The sequence below is a fragment of the Plasmodium brasilianum genome, chromosome 5 (assembly GCF_023973825.1).
Source record: "Plasmodium brasilianum strain Bolivian I chromosome 5, whole genome shotgun sequence".
Classification (NCBI taxonomy): Eukaryota; Apicomplexa; class Aconoidasida; order Haemosporida; family Plasmodiidae; genus Plasmodium; species Plasmodium brasilianum.
The window spans coordinates 110,602-131,776 of NC_090118.1; the positions used below are offsets into that span (position 1 = coordinate 110,602).

The 21,175-nt window shown below is 24.5% G+C and overlaps 5 protein-coding genes across 5 annotated transcripts; 2 read left to right on the plus strand and 3 right to left on the minus strand.

Annotated features, from left to right (window-relative positions):
* Nucleotides 1-386: 386 nt before the first annotated feature.
* MKS88_001285 (early transcribed membrane protein) lies at nt 387-917 on the minus strand (the record flags this gene model as incomplete). Its single annotated transcript, XM_067214197.1, has 1 exon — nt 387-917. One exon carries the CDS (start codon nt 915-917, stop codon nt 387-389), a length of 531 nt encoding a protein of 176 aa, XP_067074657.1.
* A 3,941-nt stretch (nt 918-4,858) lies between these two features.
* Nucleotides 4,859-14,332, plus strand: MKS88_001286 (uncharacterized protein; the record flags this gene model as incomplete). The annotated part of the gene is made up of 1 exon (XM_067214198.1): nt 4,859-14,332. The coding sequence occupies one exon, from the start codon at nt 4,859-4,861 to the stop codon at nt 14,330-14,332; it is 9,474 nt and encodes a 3,157-aa protein (XP_067074658.1).
* Nucleotides 14,333-15,209: 877 nt separating this feature from the next.
* MKS88_001287 (prolyl 4-hydroxylase subunit alpha) lies at nt 15,210-16,532 on the plus strand (the record flags this gene model as incomplete). Its single annotated transcript, XM_067214199.1, has 1 exon — nt 15,210-16,532. The coding sequence occupies one exon, from the start codon at nt 15,210-15,212 to the stop codon at nt 16,530-16,532; it is 1,323 nt and encodes a 440-aa protein (XP_067074659.1).
* A 1,178-nt stretch (nt 16,533-17,710) lies between these two features.
* On the minus strand, nt 17,711-18,307 carry MKS88_001288 (U6 snRNA-associated Sm-like protein LSm8; the record flags this gene model as incomplete). Its single annotated transcript, XM_067214201.1, has 3 exons — nt 17,711-17,837; nt 18,017-18,179; nt 18,274-18,307. The coding sequence occupies 3 exons, from the start codon at nt 18,305-18,307 to the stop codon at nt 17,711-17,713; spliced, it is 324 nt and encodes a 107-aa protein (XP_067074660.1).
* Nucleotides 18,308-20,311: 2,004 nt separating this feature from the next.
* On the minus strand, nt 20,312-21,130 carry MKS88_001289 (prohibitin 1; the record flags this gene model as incomplete). The annotated part of the gene is made up of 1 exon (XM_067214202.1): nt 20,312-21,130. The coding sequence occupies one exon, from the start codon at nt 21,128-21,130 to the stop codon at nt 20,312-20,314; it is 819 nt and encodes a 272-aa protein (XP_067074661.1).
* Nucleotides 21,131-21,175: the final 45 nt, after the last annotated feature.

The following is a 21,175-nucleotide window of genomic DNA, read 5'->3' on the forward strand; positions in this document are numbered from 1 at the left end:
CATAATATTTATGTATGTGTAACTACGAAGTTATGTATTATATACGAATAGAAAAATAAAAGTTCAAAATTGTATATATATATATATATATATATATATATATAATATATACATAACATAAACTAAATTAAATTTCTCAAAAATATTAGTTAAACTTTACAGAATTATGTACATAATCATAAAAATATAAAATTTCATTAAAATAAAAATAATATTAAAATAAAAATGTTATATGCATGTACTTTATGATCTTTCCTAAATGGTCACACCCTTCTTTTATCACATTTTTTAATACTTCATATATATATTATATATATATATATATATATATATATATATATATATATATATATATATATATATATATGTACGTACATAAGTATATATTATTGTATTTTAGTATTTTCATAGTTATAACAAGCCTTTCTGATATTAAGTTCAATATAAGGAATCATACGAATTAAATCCTGCTTCTGTAAAAATGTTAGATCCAGGTTATCACTTTTTAAATTCTTTAGAAGGTATTTCTTTATGTCTTTTTCACTTGGAAATGATTTATCAATATCTTTACCACCATAGTAATTCTTATGCGTAAACAGAATGCCATACTCTATAGCTTCTAGTACAAGGTTATGAACGTCATCCACTAAATCAGGATTATCCCATCTATCTTTACTACTTTGTGTACGATAAAAAATTCCTCCAACTACGGCTGACATTATGGTTATTAATACTCCTGCAGCTGCGGCTAACATTATCTTTTTTTTTTTATCATCATAATTCCTTAATTTGTTATTTAATGAATTGAATGCACTCTTAACTTTCTTCTGCATTACATTCTCTGTGCACATACAAGGCACTATCAAACTGACTAGAAATAAAATATTAACAAAATAGAAAATTGCTGAAACTCTCATTTTAAAGAAGGATGTCGCGATAAAAATCAATAAGATGTGTTTACAAATTAGTGAAATATTTATACAATATTTGCATATACATTTTTATATATGTATATACATACATATGTAACAGTGTTTATATGTACATATATATATATATATAACAGTGTTATTTATATGAAAATCATAAATGAATTAAATCTTCTAATATTAAAAAGTTCTTTTAATTTGTGACGTTATGTATTTATTCATTTATTTATTTATTTATTCATTTATTCATTTATTCATTTATTTATTCATTTATTTTTGTTTTTATCTTTTTTTTGTTTTAAAGTTACATCTGATTTATTCCTTTTATGTATGATTTCATCTGTTTATCACCTTATAGTGTCTTTTACATGCATGTGGACTTCTTGTAATGTAAGTGCATGTATTATGGAAAAGTCCATTATTATTGTTCTTTTTCCTTTTTCTTTTTTTCTCTTTTAGTGTTTTTCACTTTGGGTTATATAATAAATGAATTTCATTAAGGATTGAATTAATGTGTTTCATTTTATGTTAAGCTTATAATAAATAAAATGTCATGTACTTTTTTCCGATTGCACTTTTTTTTTTTTTCTATCTTAACTTCATTTAAAGAAAACATTATAACAAAAACAAAACAAAACAATTTCTTTTCAAATTAGTTTTTTTTAAAAAAAAAAAAAAAAAATTAAAATTGGTTAATCACTGTTAACATAATTTTTAATATATTCCTCTCTTATAAAATGTATGTATATATATAAAAAATATGTATTATTACTTATTTTTGAGGATGCAATACAACAAAACAACAGTACGAAACAAGAAACAGCTTAAATTATATCTTTAACGAATATTTTAATATTTGATAAATAGTATTTGTGCTTAATTTTATATACTCCTTTCAATTTTACAAAATAAATTACTATTAATTTGGTCTTTTTAAAAATGACGTATATATTTTTTGTGATGCCCTTATTCCACTTAATTAATTTAAAATAATGTACAAAATAAAAATAAAACAAATGAGTTATCAATGCGTCTATGTTATATATGCTGTAACCATTTTATTATATAAAGAAATTTAACAAAAGAAAAAGATGATAACATATTTATACAAATAAATTAAAAGTATTATTGAAATATGCTATTAAATAGGTAGTTATCTTATGTTTTGAGGAACGGCCACCTCAATATGTTATTATACAAAAGTACATTATGTACTTATATGCATAGCATACATATAATAATATACATACGTAGCCCATCTTAAATTGCTTGAAATATATGTATTAAATTTATTTAAATTCATTTATACCATAATTAGCAAAAAAATATACAAAATTAATTGCGAATGTTATTAATTTATTTTAAATAAATTTTTTAATTTCAAAAACTTTCATCGAAAAATTTATTCAATATTGTAAATATTTTGTAATTTTTAATAAAATATATAATGCTTGACCTTTTAACTGTTTTACAATAAAGTCAGTTCGATATATGAATTTTAATTAATTTGAAAATATAGCCCTTGCTTATTTTATGTCACTGGTAAATACGTTAAATAAGACATATAAATGGTAAGAATAAAAAAAAAAGTATATTACTATTAAATTTATATATAATATATATATATATATATATATATATATAATATATATATAGATATATTAATACATACATATGTACACACATGAACGAATATACACCTTAATTATAGAAAAATTTCACAATTTTAAAGCATAAATTGTTGCAGTTATATTAATAAAGACGAACAGTTAATATATGAAAAGGCGTACAACCAGAATATTGTATTTACAAATGTGGATACTATTTATATTTATATTTATATTAATTTTTTACCCTTGCCAAAAAATATACATATTTCTTTTTCCTTTTATTAAATTTTATTCATATCTTAAATAAAAATAACCAACATATATTTCAAATAAAAAATATTTTGCTTAACTAGAGAAACTTTTGAGTAACAATTTACATTTCTTTTCAAAACTGTCCATAAAGCAATAAATGTATCTGTACTACTCTTACTACCATTTTAATTTTTTAAATTAAATAATAGGAAAAAATGTAAGAAACAGACGAATATAATATATACCCCTTTTTTTTTTTTTTTTTTTTAAATAAATTAAAAAGTTTTTCACGTTAACATAAATAAGAATAAAATTACACTATATATTTACAATCATAAATATAAATAAATAATAACTGAAGACATGCTGTTTATAATATGTGTGTTTACGAAAATATGCTTAAGATAGGGATGCATGCAAACAATAAATATACCTATATATGTGAGGGGTGTGTGTAACACCACCTAGATCGTTATGAAGTTCTAAAAAAAAATATATATATAAATGGAAAAAAAAAGGGTATTTATAATAATTAATATCTGAAAATTACAGTATTAAGTAGCACTTCAATTGCACAAAGTTTTTATTTCCCTTCTTTTTATAATGTAATATAGGTCCTTTAACTAACTATTTTATCATTACAAAATGAACGTGCATTTATGTTTGGCGCATTTATCCCTTAATATGTAGTTTAAAAAAAAAAATACTTTCCAAAATAAAAATGATTATATTGGACTTAATTCTTTATATGTTCTAACTGTAGGGGTAATTAACTAATACGTGCAAATGTATTTTCTTTTTATAAATGAAGAAATATAAATATCCATACATAAAAAATTATTATAGGTGTGTACCAATTTTTTTTAATTATCGTCTTACCAAGATCTCTAAACGTTCTTACAGTTATTTTAACGCAAACTATAACCTTTTTTTTTATTTTTTTTATTTTTTTTATTTTTTTTATTTTGTTTTATTTTATTTATTATTATTATTATTATTATTAGAAGTAGTAGCAGTAATAATACTCGTAATAGTTGTAGTATTTTATTATTTTATGTTTTTTTTTTTTTTCAGATTCTCTCCTTTCACCTTTAATATAGTTTTTTAAATGTACATATTAAACCAAGGAAAACTATACTTTTATACAAGGATATGTCTACAATAATTAAAATACATTTGATAAATTCTTCCTCTCCTTTCTTTTATTAAGCCGAATTTGTTATTATATATTTGTTTAATTATGTAAATTATAAAATAATTTAACACTATATGTGTTCATAATTGTGTTTATTTATCCTTCCGATTATGTTCATGTGCATTATTAATATACGGAAAAATCAAACTAATATATATATATATATAATATATAATTCAACTAGTTACCTTTCATCTTTCACGTATTACCAATTATATCATTAAGTTCTTACGCTTAAATTATCTTGACAATTTCAATTTTTTTCATTAAAAATATGTAAATGAGTTACATTTAAAGTAGTTAATAATACTTTTATTGTGAATTTAGGTTATTAATCTATTTTTCCCGATTTTTATTCATATCGAAAGGGCCCCTTCATTTTATAAATAAATTGTATATATGATATATGTATATTATATATAATATGTATGATGTACTTATTTAACTAATTACCTGACTATTCAGCGATCTACTTATTTTTTATATACATTAATTAACAACGGCGTGCAAAATTTAACTATGAATGTTACTCGTCCTGTTATTTTTCTATGAATACATAGTTAGACAGCTTTTATTTTTCTTATTTTTCTTTACATATTTTTTTGTATTATATTTATTTTTAATTATTTTTATTTTCCTTGTAGAAATTGAGTGTTTATTAAATTCATAACTTTATTTTTACTTCCAACAGTTTTTATTAATTTGTAAAATTAAGAACTATTGCGCTTTACCTGATATATTCCTCTTTATGCTTCTTCTTGTACTTTTCATTATCTTCTTGTTGCTACTTTGTACAAGTAAAATTGAAAAGTGAATTTTCATTAGATAATGGGAAAATAAAAAACATTATATCCATTGAGAATTTTCAAAATATGAAAAAATTAAATTCAAATAAAAGGATTATTTCTTTGAATTATAAAAGTAGGTTGGTAAAGAAAAAATATATCAAAGGTAAATATGACAAAAACAAAAAGAAGAAAAAGCAAAAAAGATATATTCTTACCAAAAATAACCACAAGGATATTAATACATATCACATCATTTCGAAAAATAAGAAGACTAATTTAAATGAAAAAGAAGTGAAATATATTTTTGTTAATAATCATAAACTTTTTCAAAACAATAACTATGACATAAGATGTGTGCATCAAAACAAATGTACTAATCCTTCTTTTCAAGTAACACACTCAAAAAAAAGGGATTTCGGATTAATTCGGGAAGTAAGCAGTGAATATTTAACTAGAAAAAATTTTAAAAATATATTTTATAGTAAATCAAATGTCGTTAGATATTCTCCAGAAGATGGAAAATTCTTAATAGTTGATGGTGGAAATAAAAACTCTTCTACAAGAAGCTGCAGCAACTGTTCTCATAAAATATATAAAAACGAATTAGCCTCTACTCCTATACATGAGTCAAAAAACACCCAAAACAGTTTTAACAGAGATTATAGAAGAATTATAGAGGCTACTAATAAGAGGAAGATATGCCATATTCTTCTTTTAGATTCATTTCATAAGAATATCAACAAACGGGATAAAACTTGTATACAAAGTAACAAAAAATATTCGAAAATTTTTAAAAATTCGCAAAATTTACAAAAAAAAATGATCTATGTTCCACCCCAAAAAAAAAGAAAGATAAGCATAAATAATAATGAGAAGGTATCCAAAAATTTGAAAACAATTAATAAAGATAAACTTATCAAATATAAATATATAAATAAATCAGAAAAGGACAGCAAAAATGAGATGTATGTTCAAAACAAAACAAAAAAAACACGCACACATAAATCAAAAAAATGTAACAAGAAATATAACAACAAAATAAAAAATATGATAATTCAAAATAATTTAAATAAAATTATACTACACTCTAATAAGTGTCAAGAATCAAAGTTTGACAATCCAAATATTAACTACATCTCACATGACCAAAAGAACTACATAAAAAAGACCCTATATCAAAAGAACTTTATGATTAATGATACTGTTCTTAATGACGAAGATGCCAATAATGATTATAGTCATACGCCTGCGAATGATAACGTATTCAAAAATGAAATCACACCTAATAAAATGGAATTTGATAATGGTAACAGTAATAGTAGCAGTAGCAGTAACAGTGGCAGTAACAGTAGCAGTAACAGTAACAGTGGCAGTAACAGTAGCAGTAACAGTAGCAGTAACAGTAGTAGTAATAAGATCCATAAACAAAATATAAAAAGGGAGAAAAGAGAATATGATGCATATAATAATAACAGTTCCTTAATAAATAAAATAATAGATGACGCAACTATTCTAAATGACATAACACCCTCAAAGAGTCCTGTTCATATGGAAAATTTCTCTCATTCAAATTATGATTCATACAATCACTTATACGTTCCAGAATGCACTATAAATGGAAAAAGCAGCATAAAAATAAAGAATAATATAGAAAAAGAGAAATGCATACTGAATGCAAATGGAAAATACACCAAGAATTATAGCACACGAACTAATGAAAGCGGTAAAAAAAAAAAAGGTAAATATAGCAAAAATAGCAACAACGAAATAGAGCAAATTCCAAGAGAGCGTTTCACTACTCGTCAAACTGCTGCACGTGAAAAAAGTGAAGAAAAAATAAAAAGTCAGAAATGTTTAACTGAAGAAAAACATTATAGCAGCAAAGGAGATAAACCGAATAATATACCGAAGAATATTCCAAAACCCAGCGTTGTATATGAAAAAGAAGTTATATATGATGAAAGTGACAAAACACAAGTAATAAAGGTAAATGCGTTGACCAAATCAAATTTATGCTGTCGAAAAATCCTTGATAAAACGAATAAAAACAAAGAAAAAAAAGTACATGCTAACAATTTCAATGGAAAACACGTCTGTTCTGTTAAACCAAAAAAATATATAAAAAGTCCTCTTTCCATAAAATCTACAGCTTTTAAGAATAACAATAATGATATAAACGTAACTAAAGGAAATATCACCTCAACTAAAGAAGTAATCAATTTTATAAAATTAAAAAAGGAATATGTACTTCATACTGTTTATCATGATGATTTGACAGAGCACAATTCCAGTAGAAACCGATCCGAAAAGAAAAATACGTACAGGGAAAATAATTATCCACATAATGTGAAAGGAATATGCAATTCTGAATTTAATTCTAGATCTACTAGCAGTCAAGAAAATGGAAAAACGTATTCTCTTCAGATGAAACCAGAAAAAAGTGAAATTCCACAAGTGGAACAATCAATTGATGTCATAAATTTAAAAAGAACGAGCGAATTATGTATATACCCCTCATTTCATTTAACACAAACACACAAATCTAAGGGAATAATTAAAAATGGAAAAAAAAATTCCAGGAAAATGGATTCGGAAAAACTCCGTTCTTCTAGTCTGCTTAATAAATGCGGTGATTCAAATGTTAAACAAGTTTCAAATAAAAATAATGAAAAGGAAAAAATTAAGAAAGCAACGAAAATTAAAAATGTGGAAGAAACAAATAATAATTGCACAGTGGTTAGTCAATCTGGGAGAACAAACAAAAATATCAAAATAAACAAAAATAAAGAAGTCAAAACAAAAGGTCTTTTAAGAAAATATAGCAGCAGAAAAAATGATCAGACAAATAAAACATACAAAAATAATGACCTAAAAAAAAATGTAAATCAAGGAATTAATATCTGTGGAAAGAAAAAAAAAGAGAACATAGTGAAAAAGAAAAACACAAAAAAGCAGTTGAGTGAATCAAACGAATTACACACATATAAAAAGATAAATAAGTATGGGCACAGTCATCATCTTACTAAAAAAGGCACTAATACACAATTAAATAAAAATTTGAAAAAATGTAAACAAATACTAAAAGATAACATTTATCACAATATGGAATTTTATAAAAATTTCGATATAAAAAGTCAAAATAGTAACAGCATAAAGACAGAATATGTAAGCTCCATATCATCACCTACTAATAATTCAAGTGAAGACTATAATAATACAGATGATAAACAACAGAACGATAAAAAGATCCATAGATTCAAAACTTTTAAAAGTCAAGAAAGTTTACTATACGAATTAATAAACAAAAAGGATAATAAAAGTAAAATTAAAATATTTCTTGAAAATTCTTGTAAAAGCAAAGACATAGATGATGCAACAAATAAAGAAAAGGTTTCACCTAAGAGTGGTACAATTATATGTGAAGAAAAAATAGTATTAATAAAAAAGGAAAAGCAAATTTCTGTAAATAACGCAGATATAATATCAAAAACAAAGAATTATATAAATAACGAACATGTAATCAAAAAAAAAAGAAATTCTATTAATACAGCAGGTGAAATCAAAAAAAACAACTATGTCGGAATGAGTAGCACAAATGAAAAGACCTTTAACTGTAACAAAGAAAATTTGTCCAAATTATGTTCATCCCATGTTCCTAATACAATCATGGTGGAGACGAGCATTAACTGTAAGAAAGAGAAACAAATAAATCATATAAGTATTATTCCCAAATGGGAAAAAATTAGAAGTCAAGAAAGTTTACTGTACGAATTAATAAACAAAAACGATAACAAAAGTAAAATTAAAAAATTCCTTGATGACTCTGATAAACATCAAAATGTATATGAAACTAAAGATAAAGAAAAGGTATCTGCACAAAATGCTACAATAAAATGTGAAGAAAAAATAATGTCAATAAAAAAAAAAATGAGCAATTCTACTAAGCTTAGTAATATAATTAAGAAAGAGAATCATGTTGACCAAAAGGGCACAAATGAAATTACTACATGCATTAAAACAAAATGCAAGGAGCTAAGTTCGATACACAGAGACAAATGTAGTAAAAAAGAAGATTATAGTATAAATCATAAAAACAAGAATAATCTAAATTTACAAACATATAAACAAAAAGTTAAAAGTCAAGAGAGTTTACTATACGAATTAATTAACATAAACAGTAATAGAATCAAAATTCAAAATTTTCTTAAACAATCTAATCAATATGAAGCTAGTAATAATTTCCAAACTGTTCATGAAAATAAAGTTAATTTAAAAGAAAATGAAAAGAAAAACAAAATTATAAAGGATGTTTCATGCAAAGAGAGTACTTATGCTAGTAGACTTAGAACAAATAATAATTTTAAAAAAATATGTTTGACCAAAAACTCCTTATGGCATGTACATAATTCAACCAAAGAAGAGATAAACAATACTAGGGAAAAAAAATTACTACCAAAGGAACAAAAATTTTATAAAATGAAAAAAATATCATATCCAAAGAGTCCACCTCGCACAATTACTAAAAAATGTAATGATAAAATTGGAAATAAAAATGAAATGTTTAAAGGGAGTGAAAATAAAAAGGGAACTGAAGAGGGAAAAGATAATACAACACTTAATACAATAAATAACAAAATTAAAAATGGTATTAAATTAACGACTAATAAAAAAATGGACAAAAAACAAATTGTAAAAAATAGTAATAGGGAGCATAATGAAAAAATAAGGAATGAACTAAATAATGGTTATACTAAAGAAAATGAGACCAAAAAGAGGTTAATTGCAAGTTCTAAAAAAGACAAAATTATTAGATATAACTACCACATCAAATCTAGTAATGACCAAGCAAAAAAAACTACTAACATAAAAGGTTCCATATTGTCAATTAACAAATGCACAAATCTGAAATGGGGAAATGAAAATAAACAGAATTTTTGTAGGAACAACAACCTAATTATGAAAAAAGAAAATAAAACAATCAACCAAGCAAAATATTGCACAAATTTTAGAGTTCCCTTAAATCTGCAGAAAAAAGACAACACAGTATCGACGTTGTTCCACCTAATATACAAAACCCCCTTTGATAACACAAAAAATAAAAATAATTCTAGACATTATCTAAACGTAACAAAAGCATATGTAGAAAAAATTACGAAAAATAATAATGGTACAAAAAATAAAGAAAGCACAAATATTGCTGGTGATTACAAAATTTATAATAAAAATAATAATTATGATCTTGTTGAAAGAGAAATGATAATATATACTGAAGCGAACAAAGCAAAAAGAGACAGTCTTGATATTGATCTGGATAAAAATGTTGATGCATTAAAAAATAAGAAAAATATTATCACTCCAAAGTTTAATAGAAAACGTAAAATAAGTGAACTACGAATTGAATCAATAACTAAGAAATTTTATATCAAAACAATATTTGCAAATTCAATCATGAAATCACAAAAGAATAGTAAAAAAGTCATTAGTATGCACAATCAAATTGCCAATAATGAAGATCTTAAAAATAGGGACCCGTGTTATGATGAAAAAGAAATGAATAGTAAAAAATGCACAGAACGGATTATTAACACAAATCCTAAATTAAAAAAAAGGTATATTAATATCCTAGAACATGAAAAACGAAATATGGAAGTTCAAAAACATAACGTATTCTTAAACGAGACAAAGCAAAAGGTTGAAATTCGCATTTGTAATAAGACACACAAAATAATAGGCAATTATGTGAACAACCAAATCAGTGAAGCACCATTTATCTCACATGTGCTAAATCAAAATGTAAAAGAAGGAGTACCAAGATGCTTTAGAGAGGTACAAACAACAAAGACATATGAAGAAATTACTAAAATAAACTTTAGTGGTATATTAAAGGAACTCTTGAAAGAAGAGAAACTAGAAGAGATTGAATCTTTTTATGAACTAAAAAAAGAAATTCTACCATATAAAGAAAGTAAAATTTTACAAAGAAGAGCAAATAATTATACCATTTCAGCATGTTTAAAAAAAGAAGCAATGAAATTAAAAATTGTAAATGAAAAAATAATAGCACGAATTTTAAAAAAGACAACAGTACATGTAAAATATTTCTACTTAAAAGAAACATCTTTGCAAATTTCTAATAAGGTAATATTTGTAGTAAAAAATGTAAGCAAAGAAATTTGGAAAATAAAAGGACTGAAAAAAATGATAATACGTTTAGGAAAAAAAAAGATGAATAGTTTAGAGAGAAGAAAATACCATGTTGCAAATTTGAACTTCTTTAAAAAAGAAAATTGTTGGGAACGAGAAAAATGTTGGCCTAAAGAAATAACTAAAGAAAGATTAGCCATAAACTATCTTAATAAAAATAACTCTGAGCGAACGATAATAAAAGAACAGTACATGATGTTACATTTTTGGGGGAAAAAAATATATTTCAAAAATGTACCTATAAAATTTGTGCTTTTAGAATATTTAAAAAAAGAAGTTCCGATGGAAAAGAAAAAGCACAAAAAAAAAAAAAATAAAATAATAATGATAATAGTAATTATGATAATAATTAAACGTTTAGACTCCCAAAATTTAAAAAAATCAACGAAACAATTAACTATGATGCGAATAGAGAAGAAAGAATGCTTAAGCTGGGATATAAAGCAGAAGCTAAGTATCATAAATAAAGTCAAAAAATTGTATTTGAAAGAAAAGAAAAAGCAAATAACTGTACGAAAAATTTTAAGTTACACACGCAGTAAAGAAATGGAGCAAAAAGTTGTAATCACAGAAAACATGATATTGTATAACTTAAGTAAAAAGTACATTAAAAAAAATATAGAGAAAAAGTTAAATAATGAAGAGGGTAAATATATCACAATAATAAAGAACAGTCAAGAACAGAAATTGGGGGAAAGAAATAATGAATTGATTACAACATCATATATAAATGATATTAAAAAAGATATTTTTAAGCCTCAACAGATAAAAAAAAAAGATAAGCAAAAAACAGAAAAGGAAAAATTATTACTTAGTAACACAGAAAGAGAAATGATAATACCTAAAATTATGATAAAAGAAAATTTGCAAGAAATGAAGAAATACGTAATGATGATAAAATATTTGAAGGGAGAAATTTTTAAAGTAGGTAAAGGTATTTTTAATGTGCAACCTTTAAACAGAGAACCAGCAATGAGATCCATAAAAGAAGTCCAAGTAGGAACCTCAAAAGAAATTGAAGTAGGAACCTCAAAAGAAATCGAAGTGGGAACCTCAAAAGAAATCAAAGTGGGAATCTCCAAAGAAATCGAAGTGGGAACCTCAAAAGAAATCAAAGTGGGAACCTCAAAAGAAATTAAAGTGGGAACCGAAAAAGAAGTACCGAAGGAACGAATAAATGGTGACATAGAAAAAGAAATATTGGCCATAAAATACCTAATAAAGGAAATTCTGGAAGAAATAAGAAATGAAGTTATAAAAGACTACAAAATAAGAAGACCTAAAAGAACAAAAAAAGAAAAGATACATCATAAGAAAATGAAGGGATACGTTACTATCCGAGATATTGAAAATGAACACTTAAAATATAAAGAAAAGAAAAATAGACCGAATAAAAACATACAGGATGAAATAAATATAATAGAACGAATAAACGAAGGAAAATATCACAAAAGAGAAAAAGAAAAGGAAAAAGAAAAATTGGAAAATAAAAACTTAATAGAAATAAAAGACAAAGATTGGGCAAAAGAATATATCAACCAAGCCATATTGGTGGAAGATGTGAAATGTGAAAAAGAATTTTTAATTATTTCAGATTTAAGGGAAGAAAACAAGAACACACCGAGAGAAGAACTAAGGGAAGATCTTTTGACGGAAGTGTTAACGATAGAAGACGTAAGGGAAAAAACCTTAAACGAAATAGAAGAAGACGAAGAAGAAGCATTAACAGAAAAGGCTATGGATGAAATATTAATGATAACATCCTTAAGGGAAAAACACATGAACGAAATAAGAGAAGTATTAGGGGGAGAACTTATAACAGAAATGTTTACAATAGAAGACATACGTGAAAAAAGTATGAACGAAACAAAAGAGCTGAGGGAAGAACTTATGATCGAAATGCTTACGATAGAAGATGTACGTGAAAAAATTATAAACAAAACAGAAGAGGTGAGGGAAGAACTTATGATCGAAATGCTTACGATAGAAGATGTACGTGAAAAAATTATAAACAAAACAGAAGAGGTGAGGGAAGAACTTATGATCGAAATGCTTACGATAGAAGATGTACGTGAAAAAATTATAAACAAAACAGAAGAGGTGAGGGAAGAACTTATGATCGAAATGCTTACGATAGAAGATGTACGTGAAAAAATTATAAACAAAACAGAAGAGGTGAGGGAAGAACTTATGATCGAAACGTTTACTATTACAGACTTAAGGAAAGAAACCCTAATCGAATCAAAAGAAATAATAATGGCAGAGTTCCAAACGGAAATAAAAAAGGAGAAAGAGGGTATCAAAGACTTAAAAAAGGAAAAGATAAAACAAGAAATTAAAAAATTAATTGAAATGGTCAAAGACTTAAAAGAAGCATATATAAAAGAAATGAAAAGCGATACATTAACTGAAGAAATTGATAAAGAAATTATGATGATGAAAAACTTTGAAGAGGAAATTACTTTCGAAATTGAAAAGGAGTTAATGAAAGAAACTGACATGGAAATTATTATGACAGATCATGAAAAAGTTGAATCAACTTTTGAACGTGCAAACGGAATTACAATGTTAGAGGATGTAAAGGAAGCATTAACGTTAGAACCTGAAAACGAAATTGCAGTGCTTGAGGACGTAAAGGAAGCATTAACGCTCGAGAGTGAAAATGAAATAACTATGTCAGAGAACGCAAAACATGATTTCTTCACAGAAATATATAATCAAGAATTGAGTAAAGAACGGGAAACAGACGATGAGGTGACAGATGAATTAGGAAATGACAGTATCTCAAACGACACAACTAAAAAATTAATTACCACAAACAATACGAAACAACGAAAAAAATTAAAAAGAAAAGGATTTAGTGAAAGATTTAAAATAAAATTAAAGCTGATGGACAACTTAAAGAAAAGTAGCTTAAAAGAAGAAAAAATTGAAAAAAGAAGAAATAAAAAAAAAAAAAAAAAGAGTTTGAAACAAATTATTAAAGATATATTAAATGAAGAAACTATAAAAGAAACCTTACTTGAAAACGAGATAAAAGAAATTTTGCATGAAAAGATATTAAAAAAAAATTTACTTTGTCAAGAAAAAGAAAAACTAAAACAAAATGAGGAATATCTACGCTGTGAAGAATATTCGGAGGGAAAATATGTAAGGGAAGAAAAAATTGTAAAAGGCCACTATGAAATGAAAAAGTCAAAGGAAAAATTAGATAGAGAAGAAAAAATAAAAAAAATTATGAGTAGTAAACGTGTAACATTAACTGAAGGTTTAGCCAAAAAAAGAGCAATTTTCAATGCAGAGAAAAATATGCAAGATTATTTTACTGATGATTTTTTTTGTCCTTGCTCATGATTTCATAATATATACAAAAAGAGAAGCAATTTAAGCAAAAAAATATATGTGGATTTCGAAAAACTATTAATAGGTGACATCTTATATTTTTTTTTTTGTGGTATACTTTATAAGAATAAAATATATTCGGCACGGTAATATTAAATTAGAAAACATACAAGAGATTCTTAAAAAAAAAGAAAGAAATCCAGATAAAATCTAAAAATAGGAGTAAAAAAATAAAATGATTACGCATATATATATAAATTTATACAAGTTTATGCATATATATATATATGATATACATGTATAAGTGTGTATATGTACGATATATGCGTAGTTGAATTCAAAAAAAAAAAATAAAAAAAAGAATAATAAAATATATGCATTTTATACATTTCTAGTTTATACTAAAAAGAAAAATGATAAAGTTCTTTCTTATACGTAAACATCCTAAAAACATACATGTGTACGTGTACATATATGTACAAATAACAGTCTGAACAAAAGCAACAATAATTGCGTATAATTTTTATACATGTATAGCACAATCTTCCAAAAAAAAAAAAAAGAACAGAATAATATATATACTTATGAAATGTTTGTGCAGCAAAATCTTAAAAGGAAAGAGCAAAAATTTTATATTATATATACATCATACACATAAACAAAATCTAGAAAAAAGGAAATATATGTAATTATGAATGTACAACGATATCTAAAATAGGAAGAGACAAAAAAGAAAAAAAAAATTAACAAATATATGAAGAGCAATCTTTTTTTTTTCTTGACCATATCGAGTTCAAAAAAAAGAACACAACCAAAAAGAAAAAAATAAGTTAGAAGAAGAATAAGAAGCAGTAAGAAATAAAAAGGAAAAAGTCAACATATATAAAAAATGGATATAAAAAAAAAGTTGCAAAACTCGAGAGATGAATATGATAACAATGATGAAAAGGAAAAATATACAAATATAAAAAGAAATGAAGAAAATTTTGAAGCTAGGAAAAATAGTGATATATATATAGATAACTATAAAATGCAAAAAGAAAAAGAGGACGAATTCGGTATTATATTATATGATAATGAGATAAAATACAGTGATGATATGCAGACAATTGTTCGAAAAGTAATTAATGAAAAGAATATTGATTTTTATAAAAAATACTCTTCTTTTCTTTTATACTTAAGCAATGAGACAGAATATAATGAAATAGATGAAAATAATACAATTGATAAAAACAATGCGAATGATGAAAACACGAAAGTTTTTTTTAAGATTCAACTAGCGCCCCAGAATATGAGCATTATTTATAATATAATTGATAAAAAGATGATTGAAAAAATTTTATCATTATGTGCTAATAAATATAAAAAAAGTAAAACATCAGTTGGGTATATAACAGATAAACAAGAACATTATAAAATTACGAATTCAATAAATAGAACCAGTTCCACTGTTTTTTTATATACTATTAGAAACCGATCTGTAATAGAAGAAAATAAATTTGATAATCAAAGTTCAATTGTATATACAAAGGATGAGAGTATCATTGAATTAGAAAATACCATATGTAATCTAGTTAAAATACCCTTGTGCTATTTAGAGCCATTAGCTATAGTAAAATATGAAAAAGATAATTATTTCAATTTACATCATGATGGAACATTCAGAAGAGCAACTCTTTTAATTTATTTAAATGATGTTAATAAAGATGGAGAAACTATATTTCCGTATTATAACTTAACTATCAAACCAATTCAAGGGTCTGGTATATTTTGGTACAATAATATACCTGTTGAAGAAGAATATGCAATTACTTATTGTGTAAATAGAATAAATAAAATATATGAACAAGAAAAATTAACACATAGCCAAAATTTTGAAGGAAATATAAATACTACTCCTACAAAAGAAAGTATTAAAAATGTACATTATCCTTCTTCAAAAAATGAACAACCACCAGAAATCTTACATAGTAATTCTAAACACGAATTCCCTAATGAAAATAAAAAGTGCATTAATAAAACAATGGATCTTATTAATTTTCTGAGCGAAAAATCAAACTTGCAGAAATTCTCTATTGATGTTATAAATGATGAACTTGGTAATATGTATATTGCTGATATGACCATGTTACACCAAGCTAACAAAGTTACAGAGGAATCCAAGTATGTTATTAATTGCTTTTTTAATGTAAACATAGTTCGAAATGTCTAATTTTTCCCTCATCCTTTTGCACAGGTTAAATCTTCCGAATGTTCAGCGTGCATATATATAAATACAGCAGGAGTGGGAAAAAACTATATTATCGCACACATGTGGAGTTTATTTTACCTTGTCATATCCACGCAATGAAATATTTTTATCCGTTGTAATAGAAAGTGGGAAATAAGTTTAAATACTTGAACTTATTCTATCAGTTATTAAAAAATGCAAAATACCAAATATATAAAATGAAAAATAGGGTAAATAGAAAAGCAAAAAAAAAAGTGCACAAAAATTGTAAAAAAAGCATTTAAAATTTTAAATGGATTAAATAATATAACTTAAAAAAAAATGAAACACACGTAATAAAACTAAAAAATATCGTGAATTTGTTAATATACACAAAATACATTTATATATATATATATATATATGTGAACATATGTACATAAGGATGTATATATGTATGTAAATATAATAATACCACTCTTTTTTAATTCTTTTCTTTTTCTTTCTCAAAGTTTATTTTTTTACTTATGTTTTCTTGTTCTTGAAATAATATTCCCTTAATAAATATTTGATTATGGGTATGCATATACATATGTATGCAAACTAACGTATATCATTACTTTACAAGTTATATGCTCCTTTTTTGTGTATAATTAAAGTATTTGTGTTACTTACGTTTTATCTTTTTTTTTTTTTTTCTGTCAGTTAATTAAAATATATTATACGTAAATAATTTATTCATTTAATATTTGCCTTTTTCTTAATGTTTTTTAATAAATTTTTTTACTTGATTTTCCCCTTTTCTGCACAATTATAATGTTGTGAATGTATATTATAATTTTTTTTTTATTTTAACAAAAATTTGTGAATTTTATAAAAAATTTTTAAAAGTGTCTTGTGATAATTAAACTTTTAAGTAATAATTCGATGATTTTGGAAATGTGATCTTCGAAAAAAAAAAAATTACTAATGTATAATCTAAAAAAAAAATAGAAAAAGAAAAGAAAGTATGTCATTACATGTATTCGTCGTACTTCATAGATTAGACCTACTTTATTAAATTTATAAGAAGCTTTGAAATGTTAACATTTTGAAGTTACAAAATTGGTGAAATTTTATAAATATGTTCACTTATGTAAAGATTTATATATACGCACACATGGAAATATATGCATAAATTGCTATATTAACAAAATATCTTGTGTTTCCTCTTTTTTATATCCAATTACTTGCTTCAGCATTTCCGGCTTAATTTTATTGTGTAAAATATTTTTATCTACGTCCTCGTCAATTTCACCGATTAGGGTTCTTGCAAAAAAAAAAAAAAAAATTAAAAAAAATTTGAAAAAAATTAAAGGTTAATAAAACTCAAAGAAACAGATAACTATAGTAATTAAATGATGAAATTAAAACTAGTTAAGAAGCAGCTTTAATAAAAACAATTTTTTTTTTTTTTTTTTTTTTAATTCTGCTCTTTTGTAAATTACACAGTATCTCCTCTAATTATGTACAAGCCTAAACTTATTTTCTCCAACGATTCTTTATAAATTCTTTCATAACAATTTCCAAGTATTATATTTGTTGTTTGGTCAAAACCTTTTAATTTTCCCGTGAATATTCTACTATCATTTGTTATCACTAATATTTCATCTGAAAAAATAAAAAATAATTTAATAAATTTACAAATAACCATTTAGCAAAAATTGTTACGAATAATTACTTATCTTCGCAGTTTACTGCTTACTTTCTAAATAAGATTCAATGTTTATAGAAGTCATGATTCTGCAATTCTTAGTTTATTCAGGCATATAACACATATATGGTATATTTATACAAATGTATGTATGTACGTATAAATGTATATATTTTTAATCCTCTCAACTTTCCGTTCTTTTATTTTTAAGTTTCATAAAAAACAAAAACATTGGTGAACAGCATTCAGATTCTTCATCACCTTTGCTATATATATTAAACACTAAAAATATCTTTTGCTATATAGTAAAATTTCTAAAACTCATAAATAAATTTCATTTCATTTTTATCTTTTTAAAAAGGTTCAAAAAATGACTGTTGCACTTCATTCTAATATACCCTTATATCACAAAAATTACCTCTTAAATATTTATAAATACATATAATACTTTAAACATTTTAATTAAGCAGTGCTTTTATTATAGGCATTGGCCTATTTTTACGAATTCCGTGTGCACGTACAAATTTATTGTGTACTGCGCATATATATATGCGAATGTATATTTTTTTTTTTATTCTTCGCTCAGGTTTAATATTACTTTCTTATTTTTATTGTGCGTTATAATAAAAGAAAAACTATTTATGCAAATGTTAATATGATTAATGATGCAATATTATTTTTTCATCTATGCGTGTTTTATATTTTGCAAAAACGTATTTACGTTATGCAGTTACTCTTTAAAGGGGAAACGTAAAACTTTTTTTTTACCCACAACAGTTTATATGCAAATCAACAAACAATAGAATGATTAAGCAAGTATATACATATATATATATGCACTACTTCGTAAATATCTGTTATCAAACAACGGTTGATGGAGAGTACGAATATTTCCAAATATATTAAATATTATAACTGCGAAGTGTTCAAGGGGAATATTTAACGAGTCAAAATGTAAATCCTGCAACAAGATAAAAATTTTAAAGGAATATTTTTATTTCTTGAAAATTGTTTAGAGTTCAAGTATTGCATATATATGTGTATCCCAGTACTTACAAATATATTGCACTTGTTTCATTAAAGTATGTTTCATTTTATTGAGCTGAATAAAATCTCATCTTTTAACATATTTTTGCTTTTATATTTTTTTACCGGAATACATTTAAACGTGTACGTGAAATGTATTTTTATGTTATTATAAATAGGAGTTTATCTTTTCGAACTGAAGTATATTCCCCCTTTAAATATATGAGTAAAAAAAATTGCACAGTTTTCCTTCCATTTGTATTATATCTCAAGCAACTATTTCCGCTTGTATAAAAAGGGTGTCATATCAGATGTAAGAAAAAAGAAGGAAAATTTAATATATGTATTAAGGGTGATATAAGTAATACATAAACACAAGCGTACACAAATATACACATATATATATATATATATATATATATATATATATATATATAACAATTGTGTGTAAATTCTGCCCTATTTTGAACTACATTTTTTTCTTTTTTTTTCCATACTTAATCATTAAATATTACACATTTTAATACAATACAATTAAGAAATTAGCTCCTTGTACAAATAAAAAAAAAAAAGTAGAGCTCTGAAAATATTAAATTTCCATTGTTATAATTCTGAAACTGTTTTATAATATTTTATTATATTTAATAAATACTGTTAGAAAAATATGTTCACTCAAATGAGGGCAAAAAAAAAAAAAAAATTTTAATTAAAATTAAAAGAAGCAAAAATGAAAGAGTAAAACCGCGTAAATAGTGTGCAAAGATGCACAACAATCATATTAACAAAACCTTAAAAAGGGAAATATTAAAAGAACTAATTTCTTCAAAAATATATAATATTAAAAAAAAAAAAAATTCCAAGTTAAAGGGTTAATATAATTACATATGAATTAGCTATAATCTAAAACTGTAAGTCTTTAATACACTTTTTTTTTTTTTTTTTTTTTTCCTTTTTTCTTTAGTCAAAGTATTCTACGGTTATATTCCCTTATTTTTAGCTATATATTTGTACTTCAAATATTCTTGCACTTATATTAGAATTACAACGATTAACATAATTGTCCCTATAAATTTTTTGGGTTTAACAAAATGTTTGAATTTGATGGAAAATAAGTAACATTTTTTGATTTGCTCAAATTTTCAGCTATTTCTTTAGCTGCTTCCAATTTTCTAATTTCAAGTAAACTATTCCCATATTCTTTAACTGCTGTGGATATTAATTTAGCAGCTTCTGCTTCTCCTTGCGCTTTAATAACAGCAGCAATTTTTTCTTGCTCTGTTTTTGCAACAATAAATTTTACCCTTTCACTTTCTTGCTGTGCAACTTGTTTGTCTTCAATAGCTTTAGCAAATTCTTTTCCATAACTTAAATGAGTAATTGCTACATCGTCTAATAATATATTAAAATGTTTAGCTCTTGCTGTAATACTTTCTCTTATTTCTTTAGAAATTTTATCTCTTTGAGTTAATAAGGATTCTGCATTATATTTTGCAACAACAGCCTTAAGTACTTCATTTCCAATTGAGGGTAAAACACGTTCATCATAATCTGGCCCTAAAGTACTATGCAAATATGGAAGATGCTTTGTATGAGGTCTAAATAATAGTCTTAAACTTAAGGTAACAATCTGTAAATCTCTTGTTCCTGTTGTCGTATTAATTACTTTCGGTTTCATTTTTATATCATATATATATGGAGTTTGAAACCAAGGAATGTAAAAATGACTCCCTTCTCCATATGTATTTTCACTTACTCCTCCAAAACGATTGAACATAACACACCTCTCTCCCCCATCTACATCATATATAAAAGTATATGGAATTAAACTTAACCCTCCTGCAACAACACTTAGCCTTCCTATTGAAGATAAAAGCTTCTCCATTAAAGAGTGTAACTGAGAAATGTGTACTTACGTATATAAATATAT